The 20,986-nt window shown below is 40.1% G+C and overlaps 1 protein-coding gene across 1 annotated transcript in view; it reads left to right on the forward strand.

The window, feature by feature from the left end:
• Positions 1-20,986, forward strand: part of LOC138628338 (sodium channel protein type 2 subunit alpha-like) — a 42,111-nt gene that overhangs the window by 14,200 nt on the left and 6,925 nt on the right. The window contains exons 9-20 of the mRNA XM_069711329.1: positions 3,720-3,861; positions 5,434-5,631; positions 5,734-5,919; positions 6,004-6,375; positions 6,540-6,669; positions 7,795-8,033; positions 9,356-9,529; positions 9,832-10,188; positions 13,472-13,882; positions 17,966-18,083; positions 18,207-18,361; positions 19,503-19,676. Coding sequence (XP_069567430.1) covers positions 3,720-3,861; positions 5,434-5,631; positions 5,734-5,919; positions 6,004-6,375; positions 6,540-6,669; positions 7,795-8,033; positions 9,356-9,529; positions 9,832-10,188; positions 13,472-13,882; positions 17,966-18,083; positions 18,207-18,361; positions 19,503-19,676 — 2,656 coding nt within the window. The remainder of the gene's footprint in view (positions 1-3,719; positions 3,862-5,433; positions 5,632-5,733; positions 5,920-6,003; positions 6,376-6,539; positions 6,670-7,794; positions 8,034-9,355; positions 9,530-9,831; positions 10,189-13,471; positions 13,883-17,965; positions 18,084-18,206; positions 18,362-19,502; positions 19,677-20,986) is intronic.

The following is a 20,986-nucleotide window of genomic DNA, read 5'->3' on the forward strand; positions in this document are numbered from 1 at the left end:
TGTTACCTGCCTTTTAGCATGTTAAATTGTTCACCTCTGTGGCTTGTAGACATGCACATGTTGCCGTTGCCGCTTGAACGCCAAGCATACGGTGCACACGACTTCCCATGTTGTAACCACGAGTTCACGAGGTCCATTTGTACTCCATAATACTTGCATTAATCTTTGTATTAACATGCTAATCGACATAGGCAAGGTAGAAAGACAAGAGAAACAGTCTTAATAAAGACTACTGTCAGCCTGGGTGTGACAAAATTCAGCAAACAGCTAGCTGACTGCTCTCTTTCCCACCCACTGTGAAGACTAACTTAAAAGGTTATTCCTTTTATACAAAAAGTTTATATGGCAAAAGGTTCTTGAATTTGGGGGAAAAAAAACTCTTATTAAACCTTTTGATGACAAGATGAATTTTTTTTGCATTGGATCAAACTAATATTGATATTAATACAGAGATTTAATGAGTTAATGGAACATATAAAGACATGATGGAGGTAGTGACACATGTTCAGCGGCATCCGAGTGCAGCCACCCTGTAGTCTTTAATCTCCCTCGGTAACGTCTCCTCCAAAAACACAGGAACTTAATCTCTCAAGAAGTAAAATCTGATTCCGTAATTTGTGTTCAAGTCGGAGCGAAAAGAGGATACGTTTGAGGGCATTCAGGGGGGAATGATGTCATTTAAACTCTGGTAAATAGTAGGTCAGTAAGATCAGAGTAGTGCAGATACAACATATCCAGCTGTCCCACCTACGAGTCACTGCAATTGACCTTTTTGTCTGTTTATTTGTTTGTTTGTTTTGTGGAGCTCAAACAGAGCATTGTGATCAACATCCAGTCTCATTGACTTAATCCTTTTTTTTTCTCTTTGGAAAATAACACAGGATTAAACCTTTTGCTGAAATTGATTTGAACATTGCTCTATCATCAACAAGAATATGGCAATTATTTGAATTTTTTTCTGAGCAGTTAGACGAATGGCAAATTTAGAGTGACACCAATTCATGACATGGCTGGTTAAAGTAACCATAAGGTAGCATATGTTTTTGTTGGTGTATGATTGAGACAGCCTTTTAATGTCGGTGGCATTTTAGATGGAACTTTCTGAGGTTGGCTGCAGAAACGGGCAAGATATTAAGCAGGTCAGGATGGAGGACGTAAAACATAGAGGATGCTTAATCTTTTGAGTGTATTCCAACAAGTAATCCCTGAGTAGATTTCCAAATTAAAGCTTTGGATACGTTATGATGACACACACACACACACACACACACACACACACACACACACACACACACACACACACACACACACACACACACACACACACACACACACACACACACACACACACACACACACACACACACACACACACACAATGTCACAGACATGCGCACAAGGTTACATAGACACAACCAGGCACATTCTCTCACACACACACACTCAGCGATGCATATTCAACTGATATTTTCAGCCGCGATGGCTGACAAGTTTGTGATAAATGATTTGCTCAAAGGTCGAGGCTGCTTCTCATCGCACCTAGTGTAGAGTCAATGCAACTGCTTATCCCCTCACATCTTAAAGCCACTGTACACAAAGGATTAGGGCTGATTGTATAGACGGTTTCAACTTTGACCTTGACTGGGCTGATGTGGGCATGGAAACCCACCAGCCCCACCCAGGAAAAACTGCTGCGAATGACAGATGTTCATCTGCTGCTGTTACACAAACTGCAGGAAATGGAGGCTACACTCTCAAAGATAATACTTATAAAAAATGATAAACATGTAGCGAAGAGCTTTAACAGAGCTCTTGCACACCCCAGACCATGTTGCTTTGGTTACGTAAGATAACTTTTAAACTGGCAAATCATTTATACTTTATATTTTCACTATTTCTAAATGCATGGTGTCAATTTGTCAATTTTGGACTCCATTTTTTTCTTATTCCAGGAAGCCACAGATTTCCATTCATCTCTGTACAGTATGAATTTGCAACATTATTTGGGAGGAATAATTAAGTTTAAAGAACCTGCTAACGGAAATACATCAAAAATTATAACACATTTACAGAATAGTTGGGTTTGATGTAAAGTACATGGGATTTGGATGTACTGTATGTGTGTATCACAGCAGCTCTCCTCAAGGATCACTAACTCCGGATAAATGTATGCAAAGGCAATCTCCAGGGCAGTTATTGTGGAAACCTGAAGGATATTAGCCCTACAGGTGCCTTGTTTTTTACAACAGCATCTAATTGCAGGAGGAGTCTCACATTCATATAGCTCTTAAAGGGACAACACTGGATTAACAAGTGCATCATTAGATGCAGTTTGTGCAGAGTACTTTCATATCAGAAAATAGTGTCTTTAGGAAGTTTCTGGATTCTTAGTGAATAACTTCAACATGACATGTGACATGACAACTGACAACAAACAGTGGAATAATGGTTAAAATAGGAATCCGTGTACTGTAACAATGACTTGTTCGTTAAAGTCACTGATTTTATACTTTCCATGCCGCTATCATTTACCATTAATCAGGCAATACTCCTCAATATTTGGTAGCGTTGCTACAATTGTTCATTTCGCTTTATTGAGCTCTACCACCATCACTGACTTTAATGTCAGTGCACTTAGCCACACCCTTTGGTCACTGGTTGGTGCGTCTTTCTCACCAAGTGAATCTTTATGCTTATGGTGTTTCCAGACTATAATCACAGCAAAGACTGAAGTTCTGAGCAATAGGTGGACAGAGGCAAGCAAGTGTGATCCAACACAGTAAACAAATATAGAAAAGACCATTTCTGTCAAACTCAATTTGTGTTGAGAAATCATGTAAATCGTTCTCTTTACATTAAAAAGGTGGAAAAAAATTCATTGGAACAGTTCTTTAAAAAAAAAAAGCATCGTAGCTTGAAACAAATGAATTGTATAAATTATATAATGAATGAGGCTTTTAGAGATAAGGAAAAATGGTCTGCAAGATTCGTGAACTAAACAAAATTTGTCAAACTACCGCGCAGTCCTTTAAGACAATATTGATTATAAGAGGTGAACAGATTGGTGACAGGTTGAGCCGTGTAGCAGAGCAGCAGCCTGACAGAAAGATGTCGCTGGCCTCACGCAGCCTCCTCTATCCTCGCTGCTGGATATTAGTGAGCATTCCTGCTTAGCTGGCTGCTTGGTGAGATCTACAGCTGTTCTCACAGCAGTGCTCTCCCGCCCAGCTGTTTGCCAGCCATTACGAAATTATTCCGCCCTCAGATTGACATGGCAGCCCAGCTTGTTCTCAGCTGCTGGACTTAAATATTTGCTGTAATGCCACTATGCTGACAATGAAGATCAGAGATGGAGGCATCGAGCTGAAAATTTTCGAACCGCAATTTGATATCCATCTGGCTCGTCTGTAATCCCTTTTGCTCCAGCGCATTTTAGTGCTCCTGCCTGAAACATGTTTCAAGTGCCCTCTTCAGTTCAAATATTGCTGATGATAGCAGTGTACCTACTTACTAACTCATCCGCTTCTCTCCTCTGTGGAGTCAAAGGCCGCATGGCTACATGTAGATACTGGATATATTTTTAACTCTTAAAACAGCCCGCACGCCACCAAGACTATATCTGCCCCAGCTGCTTTTCATTTCACTGTGCTGTTCCTTTGTTTACCGGTCCTGTCCCCTAATCATCTGTCTTCTGTCTCGCAATTCTTTGTGCATTACAGGAAGTGTCCAGATGGATTTGACTGCCTAAAAGTAGGGAGGAATCCAAACTACGGCTACACCAGTTTTGATACCTTCGGCTGGGCTTTTCTGGCACTTTTCCGACTCATGACTCAAGACTACTGGGAAAAACTGTTTCACCAGGTGCACTTTTTTATTCACCAGTATTCTCTAATGATAATCTAAAGTCTATTAGCACTAACTTCTTTTTATAAAGGTTATTTGGTGCAAAAACACAATGTAGAATACATCAGAATAGCTTTACAATAATACTGACCTGGACAATTCACCTCAAATAACTACACAATGTAGGGCATAAAGACAAGCAACAACCAGTCAGAAAGGACACAAACAAATACAAATTTGAGCTTAACATAGAGTTAAGGACAAATCATTTTTAATATTCCCAGTAGATCAAATGACTACTGTAATCTGACATGGGGTGCAATGAAGATAATTATAATCTGACTCTGCATTTCCCTCAGCTTTAGTGACAGGTTTTGGGCTGTATCTTACCCCTCAAGGGCACCGCAAGTATCTTTGCCTGTTTCAGACAGACGCAGTAGTCATTTTCCCATCCAGCACCCACATTGTTGAAGTAGCAAATGTAATCCACTGGTGCCCATTAGTGCACGCATGGGCGTGTTGGTCTAAAACTGAGGTGTGGTCATGTGTGTTGTTGGCGCATGACAGTGACTGCATGATCTACCATCAAGAACCAGCACACTTCAGTCAATGCCGCAGTATTTTACTTTTACTTTAAGGGTGCATTATAAAGAGAGTAATATGCACCTACATTGGTGGACGCACAACAGGGACATGCAGCAGTGCACAAACATGCAAAAGATTAAAACTAAAAAGATTATAATGTGAAAGATTATTATTGTGAACATAAATCTGAACAGATCAGATATGTTTCCTCTATAGAAAAGTGTACTTGGAAAATCCACTGATATAATAGCAATCCTCCAAGGTGCAGGCTTGCGTGGTTCTCAAAGGGAATTTCATTTCATGTCACACCAAAAATACACCTATGATTATTTTGGAGACCATGCGCCCTAGTTTGTACTCAGATTATCCAGCCTTAAACTAGAAAAAATGGAACTGAGCTCCACCCAAATGCACTAGCGCTGGAAAATGCAATTTGTTAAAATAGAGCCCATAGTGTCTTTCAGCTTATTGTTTTGAGTTATTTGGCTCATAACTTTACAGTTTTAACAGCTCTTATCAACCCTGTTTGAAGTGCCAGGAGCAGGCAGCTCTGCACCAAATGACAGTCAGTAACTAGCTGATAAAGATTGGTGAGCCTTTGGCAGCTAAAGAGCCAGTTGGTGGAGACCCAAACAGAGCCAGAAGGAGATTGAACCTCCATGAGGAGGCCAAAAGTGAATGAAATGAAATAAGAAATAATTTGTTCCTTGGGTCTAAAGTGATTAAAAGTAATTAATGAAAGCAGCTTGAATAGTTAATTGGTTAATTGTAACTAATTTTGACCATGAAAGAATGTAATGGCTATTCCAGGTATTTATTCTCTCATTTTAACATCCAATAAGGAATCCATAGTTTTCGGGTAAAACTGAGGATTGTCTGTTGCTTTGTGTTTATGTTCATAATCATAGATAATGCCAAAACTGCCAAAGCCAAGCTTTAAAAAAACATAATTTTCCTTTAATGTATGACTTGGCTATTACTGACTTCATGCCATAACTCCCTCAGACTCTGCGCTCAGCAGGGAAGACCTACATGGTTTTCTTTGTGCTGGTTATCTTCCTGGGCTCCTTCTACTTGGTCAACCTGATCCTGGCTGTCGTGGCCATGGCCTACGAGGAGCAGAATCAGGCAACTATCGCAGAGGCCTGGCAAAAGGAGAGGGAGTTTCAGCTGGCCATGGAGCATCTCAGAAGAGAGCAAAGAGTAGGTGCAGGGCAAACAGGATTTTCATATTTTTTTTGGGTACTATCACAAACAAAAAAAATAACCTTAACTCTCTGTGACATAATTTCTTTCTGTATGCAGTTGGCAGCAAAAAGACAAGTACAGGAGACAGACTCTGTGTTGTCCCCAGAGCTGTCTCCATTCTGTCTGAAGGCAGGAAGTATACGGAGAAACAGCAGCAGAAGAAGAAGATCTCACAGGATGCTGTCAGAGGAAACAGCAGAGGAGGCTGCTGAAGACAAGTTCGACCCCCTGGATGAGCCAATGGTACATCACTCCTCAGACATACTCGAGATGGTCTTTGATGTTGTAGGTGATAGGAGCTAATGCCTCCTCTGTGTCTCTCTGTAGCCCCCTCTGTCCCCCCTGCCAGCCCACCCTCTGCTGGCCACACTCTCCTCTCACCCCCTCAGCACCAGGAGAGGAAGCCAGAACAGCATCTTCAGCTCCTTCCGGGTTCGCAACAACTCGGAGGCTGAGTTCGGGGACGACGAGTTCAGCATTCACGGGGACGTCTTCAGGAGTCGCACCAGTTCAACGGCAACGCCCTGGAAGAGGAGGACGGGCAGCGTGAGGAGCCACTGCTCCCAAGTGTTCACCCCCATCATCAATGTCAACGGCCGGCTGAACATCTCCCTAGATCAGAACGGAGTCACCACTGTGGGTCTGCACACCCCGACATCCATGCCAGCTTACAGCATGGAGAGAGTCAGGGAGGACACAGTGAGTGATGGAGGCCTGTGTCATGACACTGTCCTGAAAATGTGCAATACATGCATTTATTAGGATGAGTAAATTCTCATAATGGAAAAGCTTAATTAACAAGCCTCAGCCTTGAGATAATAAAGCCTTGTATTTATTCTTTTCAGGTATTTTCTGTCTGCCAGAAGACTAGCAGTTCAGAGGACACAGTTCCCAGACCGCTCCTCCAGCCTTCCCCAACAGTGACAGAGCCTCCTCCAGTGCACAGGAAAAGAGGCTTGAGCTCTGTCAGCTTTCTCAGTGATGCCATGGAGGGTGCGTCCATTTCAATAAAAAGTAATAGTTGGGAGATTACATTACATTTTGGAAAAATACAAATGTACCAATAATGAAAAAAGAAGAACGATACCGGTCTAATATCTGTCTATTAAATATGTAAACTTAACCAGCAGCAAGTTAACTTAGCTTAGCACTAAGAGTAAAAATGGCTTGGCTGGTTTTGTCTGAAAGTTTAATCTACAAGCAATTACAAAGTTCACTAAATAACACATTAAATCTGTGTTTAGTGTAAAAATGACACCTTGTAAACGAATCCAGGAAGTTAACACAGACAAAAGATAGTCCACCTCTCATAAAACTATAACAATCTTGTTTTTCGGTGTTTGTGCTGTTGTCTATACATTAAACAGATAAGATTAGAACTGTTGATGTCCTGGTCGAGAACCAGCTCAGCTGTTTCCACTGTTCTTAATCTTTATGCTAAGCTAAACTAGATGGTTGGGTGCATGTCACAACCCACTATGGCATCATCCATTGGTTTGTGAACTGCCATATTGAAGCCTTGAGTCTGGCATTTTGGCCATCGGCATCTTGGTTTTGGACCATATTTGGACGAGCTGTTGAGAAGCAAGGACACCCTCCCACTTATCAACTGTCAATCAAACCACACATGCCCCCAAACATACCTTAATTAAGTAGGAAATTATTTTCAGAAAGACCACCAGAACACTGATCAGGAGTGAATTTAGTGACTTTTATAACATCATAATGAATCTATTGGAGTCAGGAGGTTTTTTTGGACCCAGTCCCTAGTGGCCCTCAGTGATTGCACTTCAGGCACTTTTTAGACCTGAAGACTACGTCCATTTAAAAAAAAAAAAATTTAATTTTTTTTTATAGAATCTATGGTTGGTCATTGATTTATATTTACCATAAATGCATTAGCATGGTATCCTTCTCATTAAACTCTCTAATTGCCAAAAATGTTGAATATATTTTCTTAAAGGTTGCTGTTGTACCTATTACAGTTTGAAGCTACCATAAAACTCTGGTGTTGAACATGTTTGGGCTTGGAGTTGTAGCCAGCATAGATTGCCTATTCAAAGGGGAATTACATGAAATACCTGGAGATAATAAGTTCACCTCTGTGTCTCCTTGCAGAGCTGGAGGAGTCGAGGCAGAAGTGCCATCCCTGCTGGTATACATTCGCCAAAAAGTACCTGATATGGGACTGCAGTCCCTGGTGGCTGAAGTTGAAGGAGTGCATGAAGTTCATGGTGATGGATCCTTTCCTGGATCTTGGCATCACCATATGCATCGTGCTCAACACCCTCTTCATGGCCCTGGAGCACTACCCCATGACGGATGAGTTCAACATCATGCTCTCAGTGGGCAATCTGGTGAGAGGCTTTTTAAAGATAGGCAGGTTTCCAGCGTGTAACACACTTTCTCCTGAGTGCAGTTAGGTGGTAGATGAGCAGAGGAGAGCACTTAGAAGAAGTCAGAGAGGAAACAGATTACGTATATCTACATCGGACAGCTGTTTGTTTTTGTAGCAGTTTATTTGTGTCAGAAGGAGGTCAAGTGCAGCTATGTTGATCTAAGATTCTGCTTAAAACTATTTGTGATTATCCTCAGTAAGCAGGGGTATTTTTAGCAACAGGATGGGCTAATTTCCTGTATTTGTATTTTGATATCTCCCCCTACTGGTGAATTGTAGACTCTGCCAATGTCTTTAAGTCTGGAAAGACGCCTAAAAGAAGTCAAATAAAAGTAATATTTTTTATTTAGTAATTTCACAAAGTTGCTTATTTTTTTTAGTGCTATTGGTTTAGCAAGTCTGTTATTTAGCAGGAAATCTCACAAACCTTAAAATATGTCAAATTTGGGAGGAGCTTGCTTTACACAGATTTTAGAAAATGACCTCTAGATAACGATGCGTTACTAATCAGGGTATTTAATTGGTGTACCAGAGACATGCAGGTTGTCTTGCATGAGGACGAACCTCAACCACACACTGGACTGAGCTGACAATCCTGATATGGATCAGTCACAATCAAGCATTGTGCAGCATCTACTGTATAATGCATATTTGTTACCATCTTATGGTTCTAACATTGCTTTTACCAATATACAGTATTTCTATGTAAATATTACAGTGTTAACAAGGATGTTTTGGTACAGATCCATCAACCACTTGATTGATTGAGATGTTTTTTCAAACGTTGTTATTTAGTATTGTGAAATATTTTTTGCCATTTTCTTATAAACTATTTAGTAGTTTGGTTATTCAAACTGATACAACTGAAATATTTAAATATTTCAGTTGTATCTACCTGTGAATATCTACCTGTGAGCTCAACTACGTAGCATTACATGCTAGTATTCACCCTCTTAACCGTTCCTGTTTTCCATTTGGAGCTGGGCAAATAGTGTACCATGAATATACCTAAATTTTATTATCTAAAAACTGATGTTGACTGCAGCTTTAAAAAAAAAAAAAAAAAGGATGATGAAAACGGTGAGAGTAAACTAGAGGAAAAACAAATCAACTAAAAGATGATAAATTAACTGTTGAACTGAGGGAAACTGCAAATCAAATTTCAAACCATTTCCAATGGGCAGTGGAGTGCAGCTACAAAAATACAGTACATTCTCCTTGAATGAGTTATTGTGGTCCTTTCTTCACCTCTCACGACCTCTATCACTGTGTTTGTTCCAGGTGTTCACGGTTATCTTTACAGCTGAGATGGTGCTAAAGCTGATTGCCATGGACCCCTACTACTACTTCCAACAGGGCTGGAACATCTTTGATGGCGTCATCGTTTGCCTCAGTCTGATGGAGTTGGGGCTCTCCAATGTGGAAGGACTGTCTGTCCTACGATCTTTCAGACTGGTAACAGAAAACTTCAACTCTCTCAACTCTCATACTTTCAAGAAAATCACTGATTGACATTGTAGTCAATTTAAAAATGCAGCAAATAATAATTATTGACTCATAAGGTTTTCAAAAGAAGGAACTAAAGTAAAGTAAAAAATGTCCCAACAATAAGACTTTACACCACATGCATCTGAGAACACAAAACTGTCTGAAGTATAGTAAGATGTAAGGTTTCAACATTTTATTTATAGTATAGGATACAGTCTCTTGTACAGATGCAGCATAATTTTTCCTCTTCACCTTCTTCCCATCATCAGTTACGAGTCTTCAAGCTGGCAAAGTCCTGGCCCACTCTCAACACTCTCATCAAGATCATCGGCAACTCTGTGGGCGCCCTGGGAAATCTGACACTGGTCTTGGCCATCATCGTCTTCATCTTTGCTGTGGTGGGCATGCAGCTGTTCGGCAAGAACTATCAGGACTACGTGTGCAAGATCTCCATCGACTGCCAGCTGCCTCGCTGGCACATGAAGGACTTCTTCCACTCCTTCCTGATCGTGTTCAGGGTGTTGTGCGGCGAGTGGATCGAGACCATGTGGGACTGTATGGAGGTGGCTGGGCAACCCCTCTGCATCCTGGTCTTCATGTTGGTCATGGTCATAGGGAACTTGGTGGTAAGTACTTTAATATAATATGAAGGTTATGTCGGCTGATATATTCTATATTTTTCCAACAGTCAACATAAGTTTTCTGTGTAGCCATTTCTCGTCCCTTTGTGCTGTAGAGCTCCATTGTTGCTCAAAATCTATTAGAGATCCATCAGCTAGCCACAGTGTTGCATCAGTTGACATGTTTCTCCATAGTAATGAACAAACACACTGTTTACTTTGACTCAATCCCACATGCACCATGCTGTTGTTGTAAATACTTACTAGAGGACCAAATTTGTATCAATCCGCCACTGAAAGTAGTCCCAAACTAAGATTGTTGAAAAACGAAGGTATCCTTTTGTTTTAGGAAATTTCTTTAGCCTTTTTAAAATATATAAAAGTTTTTATTTATTGCCACCTTTTGAAGAGTCCCATACACGGGGTACTTATTTCAGAAAGTACTTAAACATTAATTTACATATTGTTGGCTTTGCTATTCCAGAATATGGGCAAAGTTACCCTTTAACAGTATATGATAAGTAAAGAGAAATCCAATTGCAACTGCGGTCAAATCCAAGTGATGATGTCACAAGTAATCTGGGATTACGTTGCACCATGGAGGGCCTTTGATTGCATATTATGAGGATGGGGCATCCTTGAAGTTAGTCATGATCAATTTTTGCCAGCTACAAATTTAAATCAGTGCTCCTCAACACGCACTTCGCGCTGAAGAAGTGTTTGTGGCCCAGTCTCACGTTAACTGTCTCACAGATTAGCATTAGCAGACCTCTAAACAGATCATGTCTGGACAACATATAAACCATCTGTTGTCCCTCCTAAATCATGTATATATTATCTGCACATGTTGCTGTGCAAACTGCAGCCGCCACAGACAAAGTCAGCGCTGGAGCTGCTTTACAGCAACCTCATGTCCTTCAGGGCTGAATATCCACTACTGATTAACTAATTCTTATGGGTGAAATGGGTGACCTATGTGCTGTACAAAGGATCAGCCACGCCACGGTGTTCTCCCTGTCATTCCAGCTTTCACAACAGGTATTGATTCTCACACAGAACGAAACACGGCTCGCACATCGTCGCATGCATCTGTAAAAAAATAATCTGTCTGACAGTTTCTGTTTTTACACAACTGCTGTCACTCTGTGCCATAGCACAGATGCATATATTCATTGGTCCACCCACATGGTGATTTGTTGTCCAGCTGTCTCCTGTAAGCTAACGTTAATGAGAACAGATAAAAAAAAGAAAAAATCCCGGAAACGCAACAGCCAGCATCCGCAGGATTCATTCGTAGTCACTGTTACTTTGCTTTAAATTTGGCACCATTGCAGCGCTGATAATAGATATTTAAAAACACGTGTTATATAATACTGTTTCAGCAGGACTCTAAGTAAGATCTAGTTTTTATTTCAGGGTAAGCTTAAATTTCTGATTCTGAGAAAAATGAGCAAGAAATATGTATTATGCAAGTCCAACGAAGACAAACATATACGCTACCAGCTAGTGGTTTCTCTCATCTCATGTTAGGAACATATTGGAATAGTATCATTCACAGAAATGTGAGTTTCCTTCTGTAGCCTAACCATTTTAAAATCTTGTCAGTCTTTTAAAAAAAAATTGAGCAATGCTATGAGTGTGTTGTTCCTGTTGGATATGGTTCAAACACCTATTCCCAGCATGCCCTCTGTTCCCTGTGCCATTAAATGCTAGCTGGTGCCACATTTAATCCTATGCTCTGAAATGTATCTGTCTGTCAGAAATGTTTTAAAGGCCTTTTGGTTAACTCGGAAATGTTTGTTAATCTTCGTCTGAATGAGGACTGACACCGTCTCTCGTGCAGATTAAAATATTCTATATTCATAATCATCCTTCCACATTATGAATCACGTATAGTAGAAATTTGCAACGCCACAGGTCACCCATATCTGCATAGTCGACAATCTGATTAGATTTTGTAGGACCTGTTTGCATACATTAGCATATTAATGAGGTAACACTGATTTCCCAGAAGTTCACGTTGACACCAGACATGTTGAGTAAACAAAAAGACCTTGCTAATTAATGACTTAAGCGGATGAATCAGGAAAAAAATAAAAATGTTCTTGTGAAGATGACAACTGAAGCACATAGTGAAAGCTTTAACTTCACTAATCTGATTAGACTTTGCTGTGCCTTGCTACATAGACAGACATATTGTATATTAATGAGGTAAAACAGAATTTCTTTTGCATTCTTGATGAAAAACCACTCGTACATTGAGAATACAAGTTCTTGTGTCATTAAAATCATGGCATGGCATTAGGATACCTCACATTTTTGCACTTTTAAAAATAGATAATACTGTAATAATACACAAACTGGTGAAAAGGTAAAGGACCTTTACCTGAAACATTTAGCTTTAGCCTTTTATATTTACCTAACGTCTGTTTTCTGGATCTTTTATTAGTCATTAAATACTGTTTAACACAGTCCTTTTACTGATGCATGATGGCAAAGACAAGCAGAGGAGCACACAGCAGATTCTCTTGCTGGACTCTTTCAGTCACTCTATTGCCCTGTTAGAGCAAAGATCAGATCACAACAGGGCTCCTTATGGAATTTAATGGACAGAAACCCTCTCTGCACATCAATAGTGGGAAAGCTGTTTATCCAAAGGATTATGAGGATGCTTAGGAGCGAGAAGGTCGGAGGGCATTTATCACTAATCATCTGCTCAGGCTCCCCATCTCTGACTGGCTCAGTGGCTAAAGATGATCCCTACCAACTGTGCACATCACCCATGCACACGGGGAGTGTGAACACACAGACCACACACACACACACACACACACACACACACACACACACACACACACACACACACACACACACACACACACACACACACACACACACACACACACACACACACACACACACACACACACACACACACACACATACATGCAGAGATGTGCCTGATGCTGCTGCTCTCTAAGCTAGCAGACAGATTACTTGGGAGTTGGATGCTCAGATACTTGACTTCAGGGTAACAGAAGCACCAGAGGCCATGCATGTGTGTGTGAGCATGACCTTGTGGTGTGTTCTCTGGAATTACAATGAAGGATTTGCCAATGTTGACAAAATAAATGTGACATTTTGTCAGGCATTAGGTGCACTAATGTGCATCCTGCAGGCTGAACTATGCTGTGCATTGTATGTAAAGAAAATAAAGGTTTACACAAGCAATGAGCAAAAATGACACTAATGTTTTAATCATTTCTCCATTTCAAATGTCTGTCATTAGGTGCTGAATCTCTTCCTGGCCCTCCTGCTCAGCTCCTTCAGCTCCGACAATCTCTCTGCTCCGGACGAAGACGGCGATCTGAACAACATCCAGATCGCCATCGCCCGCATCCACGCTGGCGTCTCCTGGTTTGTCAACAGCGTCTCCGACCTCTTCAATCGCGGCCTGAAGCGTCAAAAGCAGAAGACCAAAGATGAGAGTCAGCCCCTCAAGCTGGTCGCAAACCACGTGGAGAGCAACGGTGGAGTTTTTGGACTCTATGATGAGAAGTACAGCATACCAGAGGAGGACAGCTACATGACCAATCCCAACCTGACCGTCATCGTTCCCATCGCGCCTGGGGAGTCAGATGTGGAGTTTCTTGAGGAAGAGGAGATCTCAGAGTCGTCAGAGGATGAAGACAACAAAGCAGTGAGTTTGTCACATTGAGAAAAATGTGTTTACACAAGACTGGAGCTAAACCTCATGCTTTACTGGTCCCCCTACTCATGGTCTTTACAGATTATTATAAAATATTATAAAATCTGTCATCATTTTTAAAGCATATAAATTCACACTAAATCATAAGCTTCTTTGCCTTAGACCTATGATATAAACCGTGAGCCATGACATGGCTGATTTTGATGAGGCCAGATGCATCATGATCAGTTTTCTGTTTGAAAACTGGAAAACTGGTAAATCAACCTCATTTTGTTTGTTTTCCAGCTTTCACTTAACAACAATAAATATCACCTGTCCGACTGTCAGACTTTTTCTCAAGTAATTTTCTAATAGGTGGCTTTAACTTTTACAAAGACATTTTCTGGTAAGATACTTGTATTCCTACTCAAATATCTTTTCAGATGCTTCATCCACTATTACGAGTTAATCACAGGGAATAAGTCAACCAAAGGATGCTAAAAGATCTAATTTAAGACAGATCTATGTGTTTTGTTGTTGTCTTGAATGACTAGAGGAAGGGGTGACATGAGACAGAAGAATGGAAGAGAAGTGTTGTATCTGAAAAGTTGACAGATGTTGTAGAAAAATGCGCAAACTGTTTTACTTGATGTCACATTCCTGGAAACTGTGTTACAGATAAGAGATAAATAAAAAGGTGAAAAGGTTAAGAATAGCAGAGAGCCTGATACCACTCTGCCCAAAACTGCCTTAAAGCTTTTGTACAAATATGAAACAGACATCTCAGGATTTAAAAAAGAAAATAATAATGGCTTGACAAAAAAAAAAGAGAAACTAAGTCAGGGCCGTCCTTTTACAGGTCCTAAGCTAAAAGTAAAATGTGTAAGCATAAACAACAAGCATCTAAAGACCCAGCACAATGGAGACATTAACAAGCAAAAAATAATGAACGCAACAATGGAAATAATATACTTAAAAACTAATCTCAAAAATTAAATGTACAGTTTAGTTGTGTGTAAAAAACTCTTTAAAAAAATAAAATAAAAAGTGTGTTATTGCATGTATTCTAAATGTGTGTGAATACCAAACTGAATGCATTTGTTTTTTGTGTATTTCACGTTATGTAACATAGTGAACATCTGGCGTAGGCTTCTCAGAAAGCTGAGTTGTACGAGGAACAAATACAAAAACAAATTATCATAATTATTACATTATTATTATATATTGCTAATAAATAGACACTTTTGTGTATGCAAAATCAGGTACAACTTAGCCTCCTAATAAAAAAAATGGGATCAACATTTTTCACTTGACCCAAAAAAGGTCTCATAATAGACCAGTTTCACAGAAGGCACTTTAACATGTCACAGTAGGAAAAGCACACATGTAAATAACAAAGTTAATGATGGCTGATGATCAGACACCGAGCCTATATTAAATAGCCCCTGCTTTCAATATGTGTTTTGCACGAGACAGTAGGCGGAGCGTCATTAAATTTATCATTTACAAATATCTATTACATACACTAGATAATAAATATATAAAATGTACACTAAATAAATATGTCATATTTTATTAATAAGGTGTGATTTATCTGGAGAAGACAGAAGTATCATTGTTATTCTTTTATTAGCTATTATTTTCACAGTTATCTTAGATGTGAAGATCTACACAATTTGTATTTCTGTATGGCAAATATGAAATTAGCTTAGCTTGTTGCAATAACAGAAAACAGGGGTGAACAGCTAGCTTGGCTCTGGCAAAAGGTATCAACGGCCTGTCTCTTTCGCTCTATTATTAACACGGTATATCTTGTTTGTTTAATCCATGCAAACACAGATGGGTGAAAGACATTATGGTTTTATGACTAACTATTTCTTGGCCAGAGTCTGGCTGTGAGGTTACACTTCTTGATTAGGTATAGATCCGCAGATATATTTTTATTTAGAAAGCTTCACAGTGAGTGTACACAGATTGTCCTGCGGGCGGGTTGTTGGTTTAGGTGGAGAGTGTGTCGCTCCTGTCCTGTCTGGCAGACAGACAGGGGCAGGCCAGATGTGGAGCCAGGCCCTGTAGAGCAGATTAGACTGACACAGCTGAGCAGGGCCATGCAGGGCCATGCAGGGCCAGGCTGAGCTGAGCGGCCTGCAGTCTGGCGCTCTCTCTTGCTCTTCTCCTCCCGTGCTCCACACCACACTAGAATTAGGCATCAGGGAAAATGGAAATGAAAAAAAAAAAAACTCTCCTCCAACCCTCCATCAGCTTAACTGAGCATCAGCAGCTGCTCACTGTTAAAGAAGGATGCAGTTTACATGTGTGGAGCTGTAAACATACACAAAATGATAAGAATGAAGACATATAAATCTAGTAAGTCACCATCGCTCACATGTGGCAGTAATTCAAGTTGATCTTGCTGTTATACATAATGCAGACTCAACAAAATGCCATCAGCGCTCATTCTTTCAAACAGCAAAACTGGAAATGTTGGTAATCTTGTCTCCAGGTCCTGTGGGTGCTCTTTAATGCTGGATTAGACTTCATATCATTTTATAGGATTGAAGCCGCACGTCTGTCCTATAAATCATGTGAAATATGTTGCTGTTACAACACACGAAAATCTCATCAAAATTGTATTAAGGCTCAGAAGAGATTGAAGGATGCGAAAGGGCATCTAGGTGAGCTGGCTTTGATGGAATGAATCAACACCGGCTCATACAGAAAACGATCAACCCATTCTCATCCCAGGGTGTCAAATACTGATGTTGTGAATAGCTGCCGGCGTCTAAGAGATATGAACAAGGTGCTTTAGGATTAGGCACCAAAACCGCAAGTTTAGTTTTAGGAAAAAAAATCATGGTTTGGGTTAAATGTGACACGGTCACAATTTGGTTAGGGGTAGGCCCAGTCAACTGTGACATCACCAACTGCCACCATCTTGCTATTTTGGAGCCAGAAATGACCGTAATTGGACGAGTTGGGAGGAACAATCGGGTAATCTGACTCGATCTGATTAAGAACCCGAGACCATTATGCCCCGCCCACCTATAGCAGAAACCTGACTGCACCACAAGCCTGTCAATCAAACAGACAGGACCACAAGCATACCTCTTTTTGAGGCTTAACATCTAATTAATGACGGGATTATTTTCAGATGTGCCGCCAGAAAACTAATAAGAAGGAGTGATTTTAGAGAATGACACCTTCATGACTTGTTGAAAAACTTAATTGACTTTGTATTTTATGAGAGAAGTTGAATGAGAATTTATGGAGCCAGAGCCTTTTTGGAGCCAACCCCTAGTGGCCCTCAGAGGTATTGCTCTTTATGGCACCTCTGTGCTGGCCTTGTCAGACTCTGAAGCTAAATCCACTTTTACATCCAGTCTGGGGGCAAGACAACAAAACTACTTGGGTATTATGAGGGGGGTGGGGGAATCGTAGTTTGAATTGAATTGATGCTTTTAATGTAGATAGAGTACAGATATCACATCTACAGCATGTGACCAATAAAAAAACACACCAAAACTCCTTGTGGTGAGGAAAAGATCACAATTTAGGTGAAAAATAAGTAATTTTGTGTTATTTGCTGTATATTATGTAACTTTACTTGAAAGTATTCGAAGTTCACTTTTTATTTCTTGTGGACACAACACCAATCTCCCAAGTGAAAGTCCTGTGTCCCTATGCTGGCTGTCACTCCTCTTCTTGACCGCCTTCTTGAAGCCAGGTGGTCATTGCACTGACTCCAAAGAAGATCTTGTGCGTATCTGTCTGACCCCAACGGCTTTGACAAAACTACAGTTTTTGACCTCCTTGGAGTGAAAATGAGCTCAAACTATTTCTGTTTGTATTGAAACTTATACGCATTTCCCATATATAGTAACACCCTATTCAGAAATGTACAAGCAGACACTGAAAACATCTGACATATTAAAAATAAACATTTGTTAACAATATTCTGTTCTGTAAATAAATAACATCCAGGTACTGTCTATGCAGTGTTTCCATGAACAGCAGACAGGTACAGCTAGCATGTAATGGCTCTACTGTTAATTGAAGTTGGCGATTGATTAGTAACAGTGAGGCTTCACTCCTCAGGAGCAGATCAGCCTGTCGGAGGGCAGCACGGTGGATCTAAGGAAACCTGGAGAAGAGGAGGACAACTTTTCCGAGCTGGTCGAAGACAATATGGAGCCAGAGGAGTGCTTCCCAGAATGTGAGTGTAAAAACCGAAACATGCTCAACGCTCTGCATGTGTTAATCTCCTGCCCAGTTTTACGGTAAATGTCATAAGTCCATCCTTCATGTTATGTGATATCTGCTTTTACTTTGTCACCAGTTTGCATGAGGCACTGTCAGTGCTGTAACATCGACACCAGCCGCGGTCTGGGCCAAGCCTGGTGGAGGCTGAGGAAAACCTGTTACCAGATCGTGGAACACAGCTGGTTCGAGACGTTCATCATCTTCATGATCCTGCTCAGCAGCGGGGCTCTGGTAAGGCTGCTAAGCGCCATTTGAAAGATGAAACTCTGACAAACACTCCTTATGAAGTTATAATCCTGAAGAGGTTAGTCCCAGTTGATTTGGCAACGTACGTCCCTCAAGGTTGTTACAGCAAATGTGGTTTTATTCTTTAAGTCCCAGCATCCTGGGAGCAACAAACACTTAACGAGCTTTGCGGTTTGTCAGGAATACATCGAAAGAGAAAGTTATGTCTCTTTTTATAGTGAAGTCAAACAAAACCAGGTTGTTTTAATCAAGAAGTCATTTAGTAGTCTGCCATTTTCTTTCATGTGATAAGAAGTTGCATCTGATTTAATGCTGCAAATGGCAAAATTTTAATTTAGTTTTTATTGAATGCTTTATTGTGAAGCAGGAGATGGTGAGTTTGCAGCAGCAGTAACTTCACAGAGCTCTGATACAGCTGTGGGAGAGGGAACAATAAAAAAGGAGGCCAACATAGATGACATAAAATTACAATTATGCTGGATTACATGCTGCATTATTTCATGCAAATCCTTTGTGTGTGTGTGTGTGTGTGTGTGTGTGTGTGTGTGTGTGTGTGTGTGGGCGTGTGTCTGTGTGCGCACGTGTGCGTGTGCGTGTGTGTTTGAAGGCCATTTCAATCTAGACCAGGGATGGCAGACTCTACTAATAAAAACTACTTTAGTGTCAAAATGATTTTTGATTTGATTTCATGTAAATATTAAGGTTATCGATGCTTCTAACTTGAAGTTAAACAGTTCATCATCAAAATATGTATTTATTGTGGCAGTAAAAATTTTCTTAAAAAAACAAGTACTCCAGACAATACTCTTAAAATCATGGGAAAGCAGAAACCTCTGCTTTCTTCACTACAGTGTCAGTGTCTTAGTTCAGTTTAGATCCTTATTACAGGACAATATTTCCCCTGTAGTACTGCTGCTAGAACAGGTGATGCTTAGTGACAATATTCTTATAGTGGTTGCCTGCAGCATGTTTGGCTGTCTGGAAAACTATTAAGCAAGAGAAAAGTATTTGGCTTCTAAATTGTACTGGGGTACTTAAAAAGAAAGAAGACATATATATATATATATCAAGACATGTTTTTTTTAGGTATAGTGATTTGATGGTGTGATGTCATGTTCACCTTCAGGCGTTTGAAGACATCTACATTGAGAAAAGAAAAGTCATAAAGGTGGTATTGGAGTATGCTGACAAAGTCTTCTCCTACATCTTCGTGCTGGAGATGTTCCTCAAATGGATCGCGTACGGCTTCAAGAAGTATTTCACCAACTACTGGTGCTGGTTGGATTTTCTTATTGTGGATGTAAGTCAACATATCGCTGTATCTCTTATAATTTTTTACTGCACTACATGAACTGATGCTGTTAATTTTTTTAAAAACACGTTAAGATTGCAGGTTGAACAGAAATTCCTCTCATTGTAGCTGAATGTAGCTCGGATTTGTGGGACTTTCAGCGTGGTGAGTGGCCTATTGTTCACAGGAAAACACTTCACAGCTCGTTTATACTTCAAAATAACTAGATGTTATATTGACAGAGAAAGTGCTCACTGTCAAAATCCTGGGTATCAAATTTCAATACTTTTATGGCATCGATCCAAATTGTTTCTGTACGATCTACTTTTGATAAATGCCTCTTCGTTCACTACCAAATTTCGTTACCTACCATATCTTTTGTTACATTTACAAAGGAGTAAATCCCCGTAACTCAGTAAGTCACACCTTTGGCCGTACATAGCCCTACATGGGCAGCTTGCCTATGCAAATCATTTAGTTTAAACTTTGGTAAGTATTTCTTACATAAGGATTCCTTATTGCACTCTTTTCAAACTAATTTTTGGCCATTTCTTGTCTGAGTTTTGAGGTGTTTAGGGAATATTAGTAAATTGTAGCATCTGGTGAGAACTTCAGGGGGCGTTCAGGGGTTATCTGTTAATTGTTGCGACAGAGAATAACCTGGTTTACAGTCTCCCCCTCTAAATTACTTGAAAACGAAAGATTTCTACCATAATTTACTTTTCCTTATCTTAAAATATATTTTGAACCAGTAAAGTCAAGATATCTGCAACAATAACACGACTTAAAATTTTTGAATAATACTCCATCAGTCCACTAGAGGATACAATGTCATGTTTTGCTTCACCGAGGTGTAAAAAATAAGGTGATTTTGTGTTTGACACCAAAACCACATAATTAAGTTCAGGAAAAGATTGTGGTTTGGATTAAAATAAATAATTTTACTTGAGTGATGTTACTTATGTCATATACTTACGTTATGAGAGTAACACAGTTAAATTACTTAAAATAAATCTGCATTGACTTTTGCCTTCTCACCGACTCAAACAGTTGACCAGATGAAAGTCCTGAGTTTGTTCCACACAAACTCCACCAACCTTTATCACTCTTTGTACTTCGCCGCATGACCTCCGTCTTCGATGGTCATAATGCCAAGACGAGGCATAACGTGACAATGACACAGTATCCTCTGGTGCACTGATGGGTGTGTTATACACTTTGGCCGGTTACAGATTGCTAAATCACACACTGAAACAGTTGGTACACTGTACAGATTTGCAGTTGTTCATGTGACACGATTTGGCCTGATAAATTGAAAG

This window comes from Brachyistius frenatus, unplaced genomic scaffold (genome assembly GCF_029030835.1).
Source record: "Brachyistius frenatus isolate BFR_SWC_R1_liver_20210118 unplaced genomic scaffold, ASM2903083v1 Contig_99, whole genome shotgun sequence".
NCBI lineage: Eukaryota > Metazoa > Chordata > Actinopteri > Embiotocidae > Brachyistius > Brachyistius frenatus.